This window comes from Sinocyclocheilus rhinocerous, unplaced genomic scaffold, assembly GCF_001515625.1.
Source record: "Sinocyclocheilus rhinocerous isolate Xijiao unplaced genomic scaffold, SAMN03320098_v1.1 scaffold541, whole genome shotgun sequence".
Classification (NCBI taxonomy): domain Eukaryota; kingdom Metazoa; phylum Chordata; class Actinopteri; order Cypriniformes; family Cyprinidae; genus Sinocyclocheilus; species Sinocyclocheilus rhinocerous.
The window spans coordinates 2463934-2483372 of NW_015658519.1; the positions used below are offsets into that span (position 1 = coordinate 2463934).

The 19439-nt window shown below is 36.2% G+C and overlaps 4 protein-coding genes across 13 annotated transcripts in view; 2 read left to right on the top strand and 2 right to left on the bottom strand.

Annotated features, from left to right (window-relative positions):
- Positions 1-951, bottom strand: part of LOC107722585 (THAP domain-containing protein 4-like) — a 4208-nt gene extending 3257 nt beyond the window's left edge. Inside the window, exons 1-2 of the mRNA XM_016530999.1 lie at positions 944-951; positions 136-138 (exon numbers count right to left, since the gene is read on the bottom strand). Of these exons, the coding sequence (XP_016386485.1) occupies positions 136-138; positions 944-951 (11 nt within the window). The remainder of the gene's footprint in view (positions 1-135; positions 139-943) is intronic.
- Positions 952-1711: 760 nt separating this feature from the next.
- Positions 1712-6412, top strand: LOC107722582 (F-box only protein 15-like). Its single transcript, XM_016530995.1, has 10 exons — positions 1712-1890; positions 1999-2106; positions 2205-2309; positions 2370-2603; positions 3943-4140; positions 4207-4333; positions 4719-4801; positions 4896-5029; positions 5166-5287; positions 5648-6412. Exons 1-10 carry the CDS (start codon positions 1775-1777, stop codon positions 5912-5914), a joined length of 1494 nt encoding a protein of 497 aa, XP_016386481.1. The 5' UTR covers positions 1712-1774; the 3' UTR covers positions 5915-6412.
- LOC107722583 (serine--pyruvate aminotransferase-like) lies at positions 6336-10925 on the bottom strand. Its single transcript, XM_016530997.1, has 11 exons — positions 10607-10925; positions 9797-9989; positions 9617-9681; positions 9403-9503; positions 8837-8907; positions 8608-8692; positions 8425-8523; positions 8079-8148; positions 7030-7125; positions 6810-6938; positions 6336-6732 (listed from the first exon to the last, which is right to left on the bottom strand). Exons 1-11 carry the CDS (start codon positions 10859-10861, stop codon positions 6625-6627), a joined length of 1272 nt encoding a protein of 423 aa, XP_016386483.1. The 5' UTR covers positions 10862-10925; the 3' UTR covers positions 6336-6624.
- A 573-nt stretch (positions 10926-11498) lies between these two features.
- The window catches only part of LOC107722550 (kinesin-like protein KIF1A), a 35127-nt gene continuing 27186 nt past the window's right edge, over positions 11499-19439 (top strand). For 5 of the 10 annotated variants that reach the window (XM_016530939.1, XM_016530935.1, XM_016530938.1 and 2 more), the window contains exons 1-2: positions 14602-14962; positions 17789-17975. In XM_016530939.1, coding sequence (XP_016386425.1) covers positions 17870-17975 — 106 coding nt within the window. In that variant the 5' untranslated portion in view covers positions 14602-14962; positions 17789-17869. Of the gene's footprint in view, positions 11510-14601; positions 14963-17788; positions 17976-19439 lie in introns of those variants that run through there. The other 5 variants (XM_016530941.1, XM_016530942.1, XM_016530943.1 and 2 more) reach the window with 2 other exon arrangements.

The window sequence follows — 19439 nt, forward strand, 5'->3', positions numbered from 1 at the left end:
TATAGGGTTAGATCTCTGCCACAATTCTGCGCGTGAAAGATCATATTTTGAGCACACAAAAAGTGCATTTTGCACGCGCGCAATCTGAGTTTTGTGGAGAAAATGTTCGTTTCGCAAAGAAAAAGTATTTCGAGCGCACTAAAATCAATTTTGCATTTAAAATAAGTTTTTGGATGTGTGCTTTTGCGCATGCAATGTTTTACTAGCTTGCTCCCTTGATGCCGGCCTTCAGTGCTCTCTAAATGCTGACGGCTGGCTTGCTCAACACAACCCAGTTACAATATGCCATAATTCCAGCCAATCGGAGACGAGGCTGCTAAATTCTGATTGGCTGCCTTGACAACCAATCACAACATTCCTTGCATTGCTGATGACAGCGGAAGAGGGAAAATACAGTGCATGCATAATTATTATGCAAGTTGATATTCTGATTATATTTTTTCCAAGCACATTTTACCAATTCCCAACAACATCAATCTTAATAAATACTATTAATCTTGTATTTAATCATCTATAACCTATATATTATTGTTCATGAAGGCTGGAAGTGAAAAACGGCCTTATATTCAGGCGTGCATAATTATTAAGCAGGTTATCTTCTACAGATAAAATCTCGAGATGGACTAAAAATGAACTCCCAAAACTTACTGCCAGATTCTGGAAGATAAATTCTTCAAACAGTGATACACAAGAAGATGTGGAGCGTCACACCACGTGACAGTGATACCTGAGTGGTGAACTAATTTTCGGCAGCCGAAATTGCGGTGCATCTCTAATTATTGGCGACATCAGAAATGGATATTATATAATAGATGCTTTTTTGAAAATTTTAGCAATTTAAAAATATTAAAAAAGGATTTTTTACACGGCACCCCTGCTCTCCACAGACGGCACCCCGGTTGGGAAACACTGGATTAAAGGCTATTTGCGTCATTACATCGACTAAAACATAAAAATACACACAGAGAGAACAAAAACAAAATGCTACAGTTTATTTTCCGTGAATGTAGCCTACTTTTCATTTTATTCTTATAAAAGTACACTTTTACTTTTATTTTATTAAAAATAAAAGTAAAATTAATTTTATTAAATTATTTTTTTCTTTTTTAACACAGACGTGACGACACCCATAAAAATAAAAACATAAGATTACACAAAATAAAAAAATAAAATAAAGCTGCTGAAGTGTTGTTTTTAATAAAACAAATATCTACATAAACAAGCCAACTATTCATTGTACATTTTTTATTGTCAAACTGTGAGAATCCAATATAACAGACACACGATTTAAAAACATCGTTATATTTACATTTTAATTTGACATAATTTCACTATGAAATATATATTGTTAGGCTATTATACATTTTTTTTGTAAATATTTTTATACAGACACATGCCATTTTATTTCCAAATGGTCAAACATTTAATTTCATTAAAGCTGTTGAAGTGTTTATAATAGAAACACATATATACAGCGCAACACAAGACGTGCAGCTATTCATCGTAATTTTTTTATTGTCAAACTGTGAGAATCCAATATAACAGATTTAAATTCATTAACTTGATTTCAATTTGATGTGTTATATTTACATTTTAATATGATATCTTAATTTTAACTTAACTCTAAAATCATCAGTTACTTTCTAACTAAAATAAAACCTTAAATCTAAACAGTCGGTGATATCTCTTCCCTCTAGCGAAGTTATATCTTGTGAGGTCATAGGCCAGCAGGGTAATCAGTAATGAGAATGAGTTCAAACGCCTCAAACCCATCATGGCTACTGGTCTTGGCGAGTTTCTCCGCAGTTTAAGACGAGGCCTTGTGCAAGGTGAACAAAATTCACCTGCACGTGGAGATACTCAGGTTAGGGAATTTGCTCGTGTGAGAAGGTAGGCAGTCGAGTCGCGTTGGAGGTTTAAACAATACTTTGGGATACCAATTAGACAATGACACACTTCATATAGGTAGACTGAAAGTTTATTTTTCATTTGTCATAGGCGGAGAGATGACACCTCCATGCCGACTCCTTTGCAACGTGAACCGTGTAAAACTCGGCCTGTGTTTGAACTTTGCGCAAAGGGCAGCCATGGACGTTATATGGAGAGGCAAGTTAATCCACGTGTAAATATTTAAGTTTGCATAAGATGTATATTATTGCATATAGTACAGCAAAGCTGGACTGCATGTTATCTGTCCATCTTAGATTGCCTTCTGAGATCATCTTGAAGATCTTTTCCTTTCTGGATGCCTTCTCTCTGTTCAACATCAGCTTTGTCAACAAGCAGTTTCATGATCTGGCTAACAGCAAGTGAGTTCATGATATAAATATTTTGAATAAGGAATATTATATATTAACATGGACGTCCAGTGCGTTGTGGTCTGTGTTGTATGCTTCTGAGATTGAAAAGAAAATGTGGAGACCCCGAGTAAGCATGATTAAAGAAGCTGTGAGCAGCACAATTGTGGAGGAGAAGCCTGCTGGATACTGGAAGAAGCTGCTGCTCAAGGAGATGGCCGGCTACAAGGACACCATGTGGAAAACGGAGCTAAAACACATGAACCCGCACACGGGCATGCCAGCTCTGACGGAGCATGTTCTCAGGTAGAACATAAGTGCTCGCTGCTTTTCAACAGGGCAGAAATATATCTTTTCCTGTTATGTTTATTAGTTCTACACAAGCATTTTTCATTACTTGCGTAATGTGTATTTTATATTACCGAGAATTGCAGTAGACCATATAAGTAATTGAGCCCTTTATCAAAACCAAAAATATATGAATGCATCAAAATATCAACCGAAGAGACATTTGTTTAAAAAGAAAAAACAATGCATTTAAAGCAAAGCATTTATGAAACCATTTATATTATTCAAAATTGAGTAGAGATCAATATACATTTTTTTTCCTGACTGATAAAAATGATTTTTATATTTGTGTTTTATGTTTGTCCGATAACAAATATAAATAACCAATTTGAAAAACAAATTGTGATAGAAATACTGAAATAAAACTATTACAATATTAAATAATCATTATTTTATCCTTGAAACATATAAAAACATATTGTGAGATATGTTAAATATTATAATTTTATGAGTAATTACAAAAAAATATATTTTTTATACATACAGGTACATGCTACTTTATTTCTGCAGAGTGGTTTTATGATCCAAAAGGTCAAACATTTCATTTAATTAATTCCCGTTTATTTATTTCCTTTGTTTTGAAATGTCTTATACAGCATAGCAAGACATTGTTTTAGAATATGTCTCGCTATGCTATATTACTCATGCTATGATATGCGAGACATTTTGTGACCAGTAAATAACTTTGAATTTAAATCAAATAGCAACACTTACAGGATTTGCAAAATAGGTGGGTGAATACAAGTAAAAAAATTAGTCTAACCAATTATGAGTCTATCTATAACATTTAAATGAAGAGTTAAACAAAAATGATAAAAATTTGCTGAAAATTTGTTCACCCTCAGTCCATCCAAGATGTAGATGAGTTTGTTTCTTTATCAGAGCAGATTTTGAGAACTTTAGCATTAGATCACTTGCTCGCCAATGGATCTTCTGCAGTGAATGGGTGCCGTCGGAATGAGAGTCCAAACAGCTGCTAAAAACACACGACTCCAGTCCATCAGTTAACGTCTTGTGAAGTTAAAAGCTGCGTGTCTGTAAAAATCAAATACATCAGTGAGATCCATAATACTTCATCCAGTGATAAAGTCCATCCTCCCACATCAAAATCCACCAAGATATTTGTTCAGAATGGTGCATAATCTATGCACATTCCTCTCCTGAGGGTGAATACATTTTCAGAAAATGGGTGAACTATCCCTTTAAAGCATCTGGGTGCTTTCTGGCTGTCAAGTGCTTTTGTAACATGTCCATATTGAAAGTGAGGAAATACACCTGTGCTTGCTGTGTTTTACAGGAGGTTGCACATTCAGTGGGAGATCACACTCACAAATAGGCATGGACGGGAAAGTGTCTATGAGCAGACGCACACTTTCTTCGAAGATTCATCGGTTACAGTGTGCTGGAGCCAAGGTGCCTGGCCGTGCATGTACACTGTTAATAGCCTGCAGCTTCATGGAATAATGTGTCCAGCTTCACCAGCTCCAGGAGACAAGTAAGAAACATCGGAATAATCTGAAGCATAATACATACTCATCTGATTAATGCCTCTCATGTGCAGGCCAAGGTGGCGCTCTCTGATTCGCAAGACAGCTTTGCAAAGAACAGGACATTGTTCGTTCTTTGGTGCTGACAGGCTTGTGAAGGTGCTGCAGTTTGATAAAGGGATCATCGTCGGACTCTGGCGGGTATGTTGATATATTTAGCCAAGTTACATTAGGGATGCACAATACAGTATTTCACTTCTATATTGGTTATCGGTCAATATCGGAGTTGTATATGTGTGTGTATATTTATACCCTACCTTCTAATGTTATGGTGCCTAAATTCACTTGCAGCGTTTAAAATGATTGTTTTGTTTTTGTTTTTAGAAAAGATAGTGTAGAATTTTAATATCTGTCATTTATTTGTTATCAGCCATAACATGGAAATAGTAATCTAAATTACTTGATTGGTGTATCCGTAATATAAAACATTCCGATTTTTAAAAATATTAACTTTTTATATAGTTATTGAAAACATTATATATCCTGTCTATGTTTTTGTTTTTATGTTAATTTGTGGTGTTCGTAGGGCAATTGGAAAATTGCCTTCATCATGGTCAACCTGCACTTCCACAAACTGATTGAAAGAAGTCTTCTCGGGTCAAGATTTTGGTACAAAACACTTAATGGTTATTAATTTCTTTGATAAAGTTGATAACATGTCACACAGTCCCTTAACACAAAGTATGTTTGTTCACATCAATAGTCCCTACTTACCTGCAGATGACAATGCTGTGGACCTTGACTATAGCCGCCATGGATACACTCTGCACATCGTGCTTCACAATCCAGTTCAGCGAATCATGTGTCAGCGTTTTTCCCCACTGTACACCCGCAGAGGTAAATATATAACATTTTTGTAAACCCATTTTTACTTTTATTCGCCTCCGTAGTCTGGTTTTGAAGCAATTATGAGCAACTTTTTGATATTTAAATTATACGATGTGAATGATAGGAATGTTCTTGGGCTTCACAGTGATGTCGCAAGGGGAATTTGTGCAGTTAATCGCCATTGATTTCGCTAATGTATCCGAGCATGTGCCCGTGACGAAGTTCAGTCTTCCATGGCAAGCACAGGGATTGCAGGGAGAAGTTGAGGTACCTATGATTCATTCCTGATTCTTATGCTCATTGGCCACTTTATTTAGACTTCATTTCTCTCTGGAGTCAGTGCTGGCATGCTATTCTTAGGATACTGTCTATAAATAGATTGGTAGGTTTCACGCTGTGCGCAAATGGGGAACATAAACAAGGCCAAATACTGAAAGTCTGTAGTTAAATGCACTTTAAGTGCAGCTTTGAGTTGATAACTGGATTTACAACATGAAAATGTAGCAATGGCTGAAAATATGCTGCCACTGTTTATTGTGTGTTTTAGTTGGATATGCATGTCCTTAACTTGCTTCCTTTATCAAGGAATGATAAAAACAACAATGTTTACTTGCTCCACATATCCAGCGGTGCTGCATGATGACTCTGACGGTGCTGGATGAGGCTCAGCGTCCCTTCTGGTGTGTGAGTTCTACTGTAAAAATGTACAGGAGACAAAGAGTGCTGGACTTGGAGAACGAAGGTGAGCAGTTCATCGTCCTTTACGGGGATGCCGAGGGGAAGGTCAAAATGACCTTCGTGTGGATGGAAGAGTTTCAGCACTACTTTTTGGTGCAGTTAGTTACTATGTTCCCAACAGCCAAAGTGAAAAGGCACTTTAGTGGGGAATGTTGAAACTGTTGCAATGCCTAGCTGGTTTATGTTTAGAAAAGTTGAAATGATTCTGGCAGTGCTTTGAGTTGTAAATATTCAAAGATGATTTTGGAATATTTTTCATTTTTCAAGCTTATTTGTTTCTTGTTCATGTAAATTTGCATTTTGGCAGTTTGTTAATGTAGATGTCTGAAATGTTTTGTCGAGTTTCAGAGGCATTGAGTTTTTGCTTTTATGTTTTGTTTTCCTGGAAATGCCAAAGCACTATTTTTATTTCAGTACCAATTTAAATTTGGTAAATGTTGTTCAACTTTTTTTATTTTTGGCATTGTTTCTCATAGTTAGTCAAATAATTTTTCAAAAGGAGAATAAATAACGCAATGGTTTGAACATCCTGTGTACTGGTGTAACCGAACTTGCACTGTAAACCCAAATGATGAAATTATATTAATGATTTATTTCTCGGTAATGTTTTTATAAAGGTCATTCAAGTGCTGGAGTGATGCTTGTCGAAACTTTAAAAAGGACATTGAGAAACACATTCAAAACAGCTGGTTTTGGTTCAATGGGAGGCATAATGTACAATTTCTAATCAGTTAAAATTCTTCCTCATTATACCAATCATTATGAAACCTCATATATAATAACTCTTCCTTTACATTAGTGTGTAATTTCCGCACTACAAGCATCACCATATGAAACGGCAAAAATATACAGGTCAACAGTAGTCTTCAGGCTTTGGACATTCGACACTGCTTTAAAGCGTCTTCCAGAGCTGCAAGAGCCATTGCAGCATTGGCCTTGTTGCAGTTGTATCCCATGAGCCCAATCCGCAATAACTAGAAAACAGTTGAGTGGATGATTATTCAGTCATGTAGTTGAATGCGTTATTTTTTGTTGACAAGCTTTTACTCACCATGCCAACAGAGGGCCCTAGACCTCCTGCAAACTCGATTCGGTGATGCTTCATGATGTAAGCCAGCAATTCTTTCCAGTTATACCCTTCAGGGATGGCAATGGTGGTGACGGAGGGTAATCTCAGATCCTTCGGGAATGGATATGTATTTTAATTGCTTTCTCTTTTAGGTTATATTATTGTTCTGAGAATTAATAATGTGAAGTTTACCAACGGTTACCTTGTCCTTGATAAACAGCTTCAAGCCCAGGTCTTCCAAACCCTTCCAGAAATACTCTGCAACTTCTGTGTGATGCTTCCATGAGTTCTCGAGACCCTTGAGCAGACATTTTAGAATTATTAAATATCAGTCAAGACATCAAGATATCAAAAAACAAGTATAGTAATTGCCTAATAGCAGACATACTATGTACAGTGGGTACGGAAAGTATTCAGACCCCCTTAAATTTTTCACTCTTTGTTATATTGCAGCCATTTGCTAAAATCATTTAAGTTAATTTTTTTTCCTCATTAATGTACACACAGCACCCCATATTGACAGAAAAACACAGAATTGTTGACATTTTTGCAAATTTATTAAAAAAGAAAAACTGAAAAATGCTCAGTATTTAGTAGAAGCACCCATTTGATCTAATACAGCCATGAGTCTTTTTGGGAAAGATCCAACAAGTTTTTCACACCTGGATTTGGCGATCCTCTGCCATTCCTCCTTGCAGATCCTCTTATATATATAACAAATAGTTTTGAGCAAGAATGCTTTAAATTGATCAAGAGTGACCATGAAGACAGTGTTATAATTACAAAAGATTTTAATTTCAAATGTTACATAAGAAATGGATCAGCATATTAGAATGTTTTCTTAAAGGATCATGTGACACTGGAGTAATGGCTGCTGAAAATTCAGCTTTGCCATCACAGGAATAAATTACATTTAAAATTGTTGAAATAGAAAACGGTTATTTTGAATTGCATTAATATTTCACAATCTCACTGTTTTACTGTATTTTTAATTGAACAAATGTAGCCTTGGTGAGCATACGAAGAAAAATACAAAACTTTTGAATGGCAGTGTATGTGACATCACAGATTTGTAAATCTAAACACCCGGCCTGTTATAGTTCAAACAAAAATACATGGTTGAGAAAACAAGCAGTAGGTCCTATAATTGTAGACTTTGGGACCAAAAGGTTAACCATCGAGTGAATTATAATGACGAGCAAGGTGTTAAATGTTTACTTTGAGTAAAAAATATACACATCTAGCCCCTACCGTTTCAGCAAGGATGGCTAGACTTTCCCTCAGAGCAAAGAAACCAGACACAGGTCCCGTGTGATGGTATCTGAAACACAGTTTAGTGTTAACTTTAGACAATCCTTAACTCAATCCTCTACTAAACTCAATTCTTGGAGGGCCACAGCCCTGCAGAGTTTAGCTTCTATTCTAATTAAATGCACCTGATCCAGCTAATCAAGTCCTTCAGGTTTATTTAAAAACTACAGTATGGTAAGTGTGTTGGAACTAAACTCTCCAGGACTGTGGCACTGCCGGAATTGAGTTTTGCAACCATGCTCTACTAGGTCTCACAAGAGCAACAGTTTGCATTTACAGTACTTACGTTCTTTCTGGCTTGCCATCATTGCCCCAGTAATTGGATAAGTGGGTCATATCAAGAAGGTAGGATACTGGCTTTGTTTTCCTGTTAAACATCTTGTGGCTATATCACATTTGAGAAGAAATGTGTAACGTTTTTAAATGTTTGAATGATTCAATGTGTGCAAGCACAAAAATTTCTTCTCACCATGCTCTTTCACTGAATGAAATTGGTGCTGTGCCGGGTGGAGCATTCAAGGCTTTTTGGGAACCAGTATAGAGAATATCAATATCTATGAAGGAAAAAGGTTTGAAGAGTTGAATTCAATCCACACGCTTTTGCACGGAGATTTAGAATATGGACTTGGTAAATAACATTGTGGTTTCATGCTCATAAAATTTCATATTTAAATAACTTCATATTTTGATCCACTCACTTTGTTGGTCCATTAAAAGCGGTGCCGCTCCCAGTGACGCCACTGAATCCACTAAGAGCAAACAGTTGTATCTGTATAGACAAAACCATGCGAGAGAGGTATATGAAGTTAAGGATAGCTTGAAAAGAGGATTTGGGGGAGCAGTAGACAATACAGATATTTAACTTTAAAATTCTTCGAGCACAGGTTCTTTCCAATGTTGTATATGTGTAAAATACTAGAGTAGGCTATTAGTAATGAAAAATATGTAATGTAAAATACTAGTAATACTGTATACTTGTAGAAATTAACCTTTTATTGTACCTTTACTTAACATTTTTCTTAAAGGGGTCATAGGATGCCCATTTTCCACAAGTTGATATGATTCTTTAGGGTCTTAATGAAAAGTCTGCAACATATTTCTTTCTATTTGATGTATTTATTTTTTACAAATAATCAATTGTCAGAAATGTATCTGAAAAGTGTGCGCCAATCAGAAATGTTTGCATGTAAAAAAAGATTTTACAAAAAAGCACTATAGAAGTTGCATAGTAACTTGTGCAACAGTGATTGTAGAATATTCTTACTTGTGACAAGTATCACCAACGCCGTCCACTGGGTGCACCAGACCAGCTGATGACTCTCCATGTGTGAGAAAGAAGAGAACTGGCTTATGTTTAGCCAGAGCCTATAGAATGTAAAATGCTGGTTATAGAGCAGGGGTTTGCTTTACCAACTTACAGTGGCATATGGAATTGAAATATGTATATCACTAATTGTATAGTTATCAAGTAGTTTCACTTGTTCAATTTCTGCATTTGTAAAATGTCCTCCAGGTGTTTTAACCAAGGTGTGAACCTTTGCACCTGGGAAAACAGAAAGATGTTAAAGAGTACGCATGCTCTCATACCCTCTACAAATAAGGGTGGATTTCTAGAGAACGCCAGTGGGCTGGCATTATTTTTATTATTAGTTTTATACCCATCCGCTCAGCAATTTCTGCGACTCGTTCTCCCCAGATTCCATTGATGGCAACGAGAACGCTTTCTCCAGGCTCCACAATGTTGAAGAGTGCACACTCCATCGCTGTGTGTCCAGAGCCACTCATGGCCAGTGTCATGTTGTTACTGGTCTGAAAAGCGTACTGGATTCCCTTCTTGATATCATTCATGATCTATGACAAAATATGTGCAGTGACTGTTAGAATCCTCCAAACATCCAAGTTTCCACAAATGCAGCTCTGAAACCAAAATTACACAAGTTTTTTTGGCCTAGATCTATTAATCAGTTATTCCAACATTTGATTTGAAAAACTTGATTCATTTGGATTTTTTTTCTTTTTCAAAAATAAATAAAAAATGAAGCTATTTGGAGATTCTGCTGCTGTTAAAAAAAATGTAATTTGACATGATTAATTGAATACTTAAACTTTACTAAATATAGCTTTTTATAGAAAGGTTTTATAAGTATAGGCTATATATGTAAATATTTAAAGAATAGCCTACATAGGCCAAAGCATTTAAGGATGATGACGTTTTTGAAAGGAAATATTTAAGTTGTTTTGTAACTTAAGTAACCTAAACTAAAGATCTTTACATGTATTTTGATCATTAAATTATTGTTTGTAACGCTATTTTAATGAAACCACCAAGAATACAAATATTAGATTTTTAACAACATGCTACGTGTGTGTTTTAAGCTCGATTTTCTTAGAAAACGTTTTTTTTTGCCATCGATCCATATTAAAGTTGTAAAATGCATTTGTGCGTAAAAATGTAGCGTGAGATTTACCCCGAACATTTCCGAGTGCATGTGACCTATTATAGGTCTCCCTCCTGCTGCTAAAACGCGAGGCGGCACATTGGAGGGTCCTGGTCCAAACAGGTACCGGAATGGAGCCTCGAGCGGCCGGAGCATGCACGCTGGTGGCGGGATGGTGACAGAGGACATCCCGCGGTGGACGCCGTGTTTGGTGGACCGCGCGCTTTCCAAAGGCACCTGCTGCGTCAAGCGCGCACACCTGGATAGGACGCTCCTCGGCATCATGTTTACTCTCTCTGCTGTTAGTTAGAAAGACAAAACTTTGCGTTTGTCCAACATTTTAAACAAACGGGTCTTTGACTCCTGGAACACAGAGCAACATGCGTCATGCTTTTGGCACAAAATGCCCCCGCCCTTCCATCTTCCAAACAAGGTATAACGGTCCAGAGGTGGATATGAGAGATGTTATGAGCGAGATAACAAAATAGAAGAGTGTGGTTGCCTAAAGATAGAGAGGGTGTCCTGTATTATTATGTAAGGCTGTATGTTTTTGTTTTCTCGTCCTTTCGTCTTTAAATCAATATTTTAATCCTTAATTTCCTGACACCTCACAAAAATACTTTCACAGAACACAGGTGTTTATCTGAACTTTTTCACAGAGTTGAACTGCCCTGTGCCTTCAATTAGTCAAGGGATTTAAATCGAGTATTGTATTTTTTAATATCCATATTTATCAGTATTTTTCAGTATAAATGAGTTTCATAGCCTACTGTTTAAGTTATCTTTAAAAACCCTGTAGTAATATCTTTCCCTCTTCAGGTAAAAATAAAAATCTAGAAACATATAAGGACTGCATTTGAAAAAACAATCAAACAAACAAATAAATAATCAGACAAATAGACAAAAAGTGAGTTTTGTTTACATCCTGGTGAGGTGCTCTATTGATTCATTCACTCTCCACTTGTTTACCAGCTCAGAGAAGGAGTGTACCTTTTTCAATACTGTTGATTGGCTGATGTGAAGAAACACACACACACACACACACACACACACACACACACACACACGCACACTAAGACCAACTCACATTTAATTTGTCCCTCACATAGTCAGTGCAGCACATGGTATTAAATGTGAGCATGTTAGTGTAGACATGACTATTGCACACATTATTTTTTAAATTCTTATATTTCAGTTTACAAACTTTAAACAATTTTGTTATTTTAAGAATCATTTGATTCTTATATTTTTGTGGTTTTAACACAAAATATACAGCTAAACTAAAACTCATTTTTATATTGCCTAAGAACTAATTTAGGTAATATCTAATATATAATGGAAAACATGAAGTTGTTTACATTATTTGCATTTGAATCATTAATTTCTAAGAAAGTCTGTATCTGTTAGTAAGTTTGTATTTTTGTGTGATTTGTTTGAAGGACAATTGCACCCAAAATTGAAATACACTGAATTCAGGCCATCCAAGATTTAGATGAGATTGTTTCTTTATCAGAGCAGATTTGGAGAACTTGAGCATTTCATCATTTGCTCACTAATGGATCCTCTGCAGTGAATGGGTGCCATCAGAATGTGAGTCCAAACGGCTGATAAAAACATCACAATAATCCACAAGTGATCCACACCACTCCAGTCCAGTCCATCAATTAATATCTTGTGAAGCAAAAAACTGCGTGTTTGTAAGAAACAGTCATTAAGGATTTTGAACTCTAAACCAGTGGTCTCAAACTCAATTCCTGGAAAGCTCCAACTAAACTGTGCAGAGCTGTGGCCCTCCAGGATTTGAGATTGAGACCAATGCTCTAAACTCTCACTTCTGTCCTCTATCCATAATAACACTTTCTACAGTAAAAAAAAACAACCAACATATTTGTTTAGAACTGTTCTGGACTGTCTTGGCTTATAAACAATGCTTGATCTGTGCATATTTCTCTCCTGATTCAGACAAGAATGACTTTTTCACTAAAGAAAAAAATATTGTTGGATAGAGGACTTGTATTTTAGCTAGAAGCAACGGTTAAATTATGCATTAATGATGGATTTGTTTCTTACAAACACACAGATTTTCACTTCCCAAGTCATTAACTGATGGACTGGATTGGTTTACTTGTGATGTATTTATCAGCTGTTCTGACGGCACCCATTCACTGCAGAGGATCCATTGGTGAGCAAGTGATGCAATGCTAAATTTTCCCAGTTTGTTCCCATGAAGAACCAGACTCCTCTAAATTTTGGATGGCCTGAGGGAGACTACATTTCATTCTTGAAAAATAAAAAATAAACTTTCTTGGATAAACTATTCCTTTTTTTTTAATATTCAACTATTTAATCTTACCATATTTACATAACTAACAAAGTCTTGAACATGACTAGATTGTACTGTTCCCATTCAGTACAAAAATGCTTACTCTGTACAAAAGTACCTGATCAGAACATAGTGATTCTCTAAAAAAAAAAGTTGTGTGTCATAGGAAGCAGATGCTGATGTCAGAGCAGGGACTTTGACCAGAGCACTGGTCCCCATCACTTATCCTGCAGTAAATAATTAGTCTGCACAGTAAATAAGTGGAAACGCAATGTTTACCCTTGTGTGCCCTTTGCACTGTGGTGGGGCTCAAACACCCACTTCACAGGCCAGAGTAAGAGACAGAAGCGGCTCAACTCTTGCCATGCTTTTGTGAAAGACGGGACATGTACCCTGATGTAACGCCAATGGAGCAATGGAGATGTTCAGGCAGACATGGATGACCTTGACCCTACTAAACTACAATTCAAAAACTAATTCAAAAAAGTGCGTTTGTCAGGTACCATTTAAATTGACGTCCTTGCGTAATATAGTGAGCAGAATGTCAGCTGCCCAGTAGATGGGGCTGTTCTGCTAAATCCATTTTAGTCCATTGAAGTTATAACATTTTTAATTTGACTTTAGTACAATATAAATTAATCTTCAAAAGAAATTTGAGAACATTGTCTTTTTCTTGCTTATTATGGAAGCCTGGTTATGCATCAGAGTGAAAAAACGTAATGGTGTCTTTATATCATATTTTAAACCATCTCAAAAATTGTATTTACCTTTTTAATTTTTGCTTTTAAATTTTAATAAGGTTCCATAAATAATGCAACTGTGATTCTTTTTTCTTTATTATTATTATTATTAGTCTACTACAGTTCAGTTTTGTCACTTACACCCAATAAGCAGGATATACCATAAAGGACCTTAATGGACCCTCCTTGTCAGACAACCTGTTTCAGCATTCCCTGTTGTCCCCGCTTGACACTGTTCCTAGTACAATCAATATTCCTTTGTACAGATATCAGTGAAATTGACACGGATGTACAAAAATATTGTTCATGTACTGTTTAAAAATTTGGGGTTGTTAGGCTAAATGATTCTTTCTTTGAAAGAAGTCACCAAGGCTGCATTTATAATACAGTACAATACAAAATACAAAAATACAGTAAATACAGTTTTCTATATTAATTTATTTTAAAATGCAATCTATTTCAGTCTTCAGTGTCAGATCGAAAGCTAAAAAGAACAGCATTTATTTAAAATTTAAATCTTTTGTGAATATCTTTACCATAACTTTTGACCAATATAATGCATCTTTTCTGAATAAAAGTATTAATTTCTTTTTAAAAAAATACTGACCGCAACTTTTGAACTGTAGTCTACATTTCAGGTCTTTTTTTTTCTTTAAGTGAACCTGACTTGTTTGTCTCCTTGCATAAGCTTAGCTGGCATCCTCCTCAGCCTTCATAATGAGTCCATTGAGAGGGTCTGTGCTGTGCAAGCAGAGACACAAACCCTACCAACTGAGCTTAGAATTTCAAATGAGCTCTTTGTGCTTTTAACACTGTGGTTTGTATTCGTGGACACAGAAGCAAATCCATGAACTGTGGTCTTTTTTAAGAGTGTCTGTCCTGTGATGCTGTTATTATCAGTGTGTGGTTCTCAGGCTCTCTTTTCCCCTCTCTCTCCCTCCGTTCCTCCCTCCCACTCCCCGTGCTGCATCCATACCGCTAGCTCCCTCACCGACCAGCATCCTTGGCTCCACCATAAGAGCCATTTTGTGTTAGGCTGAAGAAACACTGTCTCTCAGCGCATCCCCACATCCATTAACCCCTCCCTCGGCTTCCTGACGCACCACTGCGTACCAGGCCCTGCAAAACCAGACTCCCTCAGTCTGATGGTCCTGCCAGGGGGGGCTCCACCTGCATTGATGGTGCTGAGCTAGGGAGAGGCTGAGAGCCTATAGGAAAAAATAAAACAACTGGGTGAGGAAGAAGACGGCAGATGGAAGCAGACTTGATGGAATAACCCACTGCTGTCCGCAATCTCAACAGGATATTGCCATCAGGAATCAGGTATGTGAGATCTTGATTGTTGTTTGTGTGTTTTAAAACCATTGTTTTTCATGTCTCTTATGAGAATAAGGAGGGTGGTGCACTATGCCACTGTTGTCCTGTCTGGAAAGCCACGGAGAGTCTGTTGAAATACAAAAGAGTAAGCAGAAAATGGAAAAGATCTTGAAGGAGATGTTATTTTTTATATATATAAAAAAAAAAAAGAAGATATATGTAGAATTATTTAGGCTATTTAATCTTGTATTTGATCTTGTACAATCATACTATTTTAAGACTTAGCCTATATACTAGGCTATACATGTATTTATTATTGTTATTAGTGGATATCAAAAGACATTTAATGTAAAATTACTTTTATTCGGTCTTATTTACATGCATTGACAGTTTTGAGACTGGCTATGGTGCTGAAGGATGCTGTTTATGTTGGCAGGGTGAGGCCGTGTCATGAAATCTGGGCCTTTTTCATAATTCAAATGTTTTCAGTTTCAAAGGCCAGACAGATTAAACGGATAATTACAGAGGGAAAGTATCATCTATGAATATATAGAGCTTTTTTTTTAATTAGATGCGTTACTGAGGGTGAATACAGTGCGCGCTAATATTTAAGGATCAGGAAACGATTTACTTATTAAATATCAGACATTCGAAATTAAATTCTGTATATTTGCCTGTATTCTGCTCTGAACTAAAGACTGACAAAATATTGCCATAGTAATAGACGCGTCACACTTCTTTTACACTCCAAGTCTACCGCGACGCGATACGATGAAACGTTCTGAATTCGCGCTTATACAATGTAACTAGATGATGTAGATGATATAAATGCGTAGATTTAGTTGATTATATTGGGAGCGTTCCTGCATGTCGCGACGCTGGCAGTGTATTGGGTGTTGCTGCCGCATCTCAGCATCTACGCAGAGGCAGCTCTAAATATAAACAGTTGGTATACATATTTATTTATGATAACCTTGTTTTGTATAGCTGGTTTGCTTAATAACCGTTGAAACGCTTTCATTGCGTTTGTTTTGCCGGCTGAGCTGAGGCGGACGCAAATGCGCGTCCATCACAGCTGATTCATGACTATACAGCTGACGGTCAGGGCAGCCATTTTCAGGAGACTGTGAGGGCTGTATGTGATAAATAACATTTGCTCAATGCGCCGGTTTGTGTACAAACGTATCTATGATTTATTTATTTATTTTTTGCTCGAAGGATGGCACTTAGCCCAGTGTTTTTCTGGAGAGAGATAGTGTATATACAAATGTTGTCCAAATTCATCCAGTTAGCCTACATTTTATTTTTAATTCTGAATATTTCACTATGGGTGGGTATCCCATATTAAGTTGCCAATACAAATTAAGGGGAAAAATAATCAAAGTGTAAATGAACAGGAGAATTTTCCATATTAACTGTTGCAATAAATAGCCTATATATGTTTCAGTCTATTTTCCATTGTAGGCCTATTTCTAAATCATTTTTATTCCTCATGGCACCTAAAGTAAATTTGATGATTCTTCTTTGAAAAGAAGAAACTAATCCAGTTTTTCTAATCCATCATCATGAATGAAACCATGATGTGCAGAATCAAAGAATTTACATTTAACTTGACCTAGTTCCATTGTTTTGACAGTCTTTTAAACAGATTACTCTATCCATAGTAGGACAGTTATTAAATGGGTTATGGTGGATGTTATAGTCTTTTGTACAGAGTTGTTAAAATTAATTGCCACTGACTCAAGAGTTTATTTTTAAGATGTTTTACAGCATGCAGGTCATTGTAACAGACAGTATGCAATTCCAACATTTATAAACAATCACAATCAATGTGTGGTTGAAACCCATATGATGAAACAGGAGAATGCAAATGTACTTATTAATTAATTAATGAAATAATATTGCTTTGTGGTACTCTATTATATAATTTAGTAAGTATATTACAAACAAGAAAATCTGTCATTTCTTTTTTGTGGCATTTCCAACAGTTTCTGATGTTGTGTCTGGTTTTGGATTTGTTATCAGAGCTCTTAATTTGGTATCATGAAGATCAGGTATCTACAATATGAGTAGCGTTAGTGTCCTGTATGAGGTTCAGAGAAGCACATTACCATCACCCTTTTCATCATGAGATCATTCTTTTTTTGTGAGATTGTCATGGTCCACAGATAGAATAGGGATAGATTTGCCCAGTAGATTAGATATGGTAGTAGGTTTTAATTATCACATTTTTAAAAATAGATAAGTTTGTAATCTCATAGATATCAGTCAAGATATTTAGGAGGATTGCCACTGATACCAAAGGTTCTCTCTGCGAGCCTTGAATAAGCCTGAATTTTGCTGACTGACTGACCTTGCTGTTGGATTCTGATTTGAACAAGCAGTTTGTTTGTTCTTTTAATAAATCTGCACATATGAATCCTAAACCTGTTTGTAAGTCTGTTTTAGAGGTTATGAGTTCACATAGCCATATCTGGTGTACAGTAATCTACTGAATGTGATAAAAGTCCTGATGAGTCATGGTCTGGATCTCTGAGAGTTCCATTACCTAAATTAGATTATCAGTGGCGTAACTTAGCCAGTACAATCGCCTGAACAGATTTATAGGGATTTTCTTTAATTATCTCTTGTGAAGTGAATTGCTAAGGTACTAAATCTAAAGTGTAGGCATTAACACATTTCTAGCCTTGTTTTGCAGAAGAAGTGCTGATTGTTGATGAATCATCATACAGCCTTCTTCACTGTAATTCTACAGTATAGTGAAGTAAAATGCACATATATTCTTTTGAGATTCCAACATATACAGTAGCATGTCAGTGTTTCTCTCTACAGGTGGCAGGTGGCCTCTGATTCCTGGCTGGGCTTCGTCCCATCAGATCCTGTGCAGTAGCAGAGCCCCAGCACTCAGACACCATGGCAAGTGCCTCGGTGAAAGTAGCCGTGAGGGTCCGTCCCTTCAATTCACGAGAGATGGGAAAAGAGAGCAAGTGTATCATCCAGATGTCAGGCAACACTACCAGTGAGTGCTCTTTCAAAACATATTTTCTCTTGCTGTCAATGGTTATTTGAACTCATCCGAGTAAGAGATGATTGTCACTGTGCTGTAGGCGTTATTTATGATTGTAATGAAATATTTATTCCCATGGTCTCTCACCAGCACCCCCATGAGAGAGAATATTAGTGCATCTCTAGGCTTACAGGTTTGAAAATGTCAAAGAAGTCATGCTTTAGTTTTCAGAAAAGGCTTTTTAATTGATTAGGTGTGCAGCCTGTCACCATCTGACTAATACATTTGTTGACTTCAGATTTACTGTACACTGATTCTCAAAACAAGTCAAGCTATAAAATGATGTGCAATGTTTTGCATTAATCCGTCAAAACAAAAAGCATCGCTAAGAGATAGGTTCATCTGACAGCATTGTCACTATTGTGCAAGAAAAATAGCAATATAATCTCATTGTCAGAAATTTTTTGAATCAATATGTTTTTAGTAAAAATAATGGAAAAATGGAAAGTAAAAATATTTAGCACTGGTATATTTTCATTTCATGTGCCATTAGCAAAAGTTTTGGACATGTTCAGAAACAAAGTCCATTTGATGCCAATAATTCTGTGGCATTTCAAGCCCCCATTTCTAGAGCAGCTCCAAAAACTGTAAACTGCCCCGTTGTTCTGCCTGCAGTGTGAGTGGGAAAACAGAGTGAGCTGATGCAGAGTGTGAGGTCAGACACACTGCACGGCTTTGTGCTGCTGAGAGGATGCAGGGAGGTTCATGACCTCATTCCCAGAACCCAAGGGATGGCATGATTCATGCTTCCTTAGACTCATCTGTCCTGAAACGTGCCTACATATGCATATATTGCCTTATATTAACAGTGCATAAAATGCTGTTTTGATGACTATATTGAGATTATATTTTTTGTCTTTTTTTGAACATGGCTTTTGTGAATAAATAAACATACATTCATGTCTTCATTTAATTTATATAAATGGTGTATAGTTTATAATTATAATTAAATAGAATTTGTTTATTTAGAATTATACACTGTCGTTTAAACATTTTTAAAGTTTTTTTTTGTCTCTTATGCTCACCAAGACTGCATTTATTGGATGAAAAACACAGTAAAACAGTAATATTGTGAAATATTTTTAGAATTTAACTGAACCGTTTTCTATTTTAGTATATTTTAAACTGTTTTCAATGCTGAAAACAGTTGTGCTGCTTTTTGTGGAAACAGTAATACATGTTTTTTTCAGGATTATTTAATAAAGTTCAAAAGAACCAGTGGTGGACGAAGTACACAAATCAAGTACTTGAGTAAAAGTACAGATCCGTATAATAAAATATTACTCCAGTAAAAGTACTCAGTTTTCAATTTTACTCGAGTGAAAGTACAAAAGTACTTGATTTTTTATGTACTTAAGTAAAAAGTACCGATATAGATGAATGTTTATTTTGCAGTTTTATATAGGCTACTTATAT

Excerpts from the sequence above, each read along its gene's own strand:
- LOC107722582 (XM_016530995.1), top strand. The coding sequence starts at position 1,775 with ATGGCTACTGGTCTTGGCGAGTTTCTCCGCAGTTTAAGACGAGGCCTT. Across the intron at positions 2,310-2,369 it reads CATGATCTGGCTAACAGCAA|TGCGTTGTGGTCTGTGTTGT; the intron begins GTGAGTTCATGA and ends ATGGACGTCCAG. Across the intron at positions 5,030-5,165 it reads CCCACTGTACACCCGCAGAG|TGATGTCGCAAGGGGAATTT; the intron begins GTAAATATATAA and ends TGGGCTTCACAG.
- LOC107722583 (XM_016530997.1), bottom strand. The coding sequence starts at position 10,861 with ATGATGCCGAGGAGCGTCCTATCCAGGTGTGCGCGCTTGACGCAGCAG. Across the intron at positions 9,682-9,796 it reads AGAAATTGCTGAGCGGATGG|GTGCAAAGGTTCACACCTTG; the intron begins GTATAAAACTAA and ends CTGTTTTCCCAG. Across the intron at positions 7,126-8,078 it reads TAGCCATCCTTGCTGAAACG|GGTCTCGAGAACTCATGGAA; the intron begins GTAGGGGCTAGA and ends TGTCTGCTCAAG.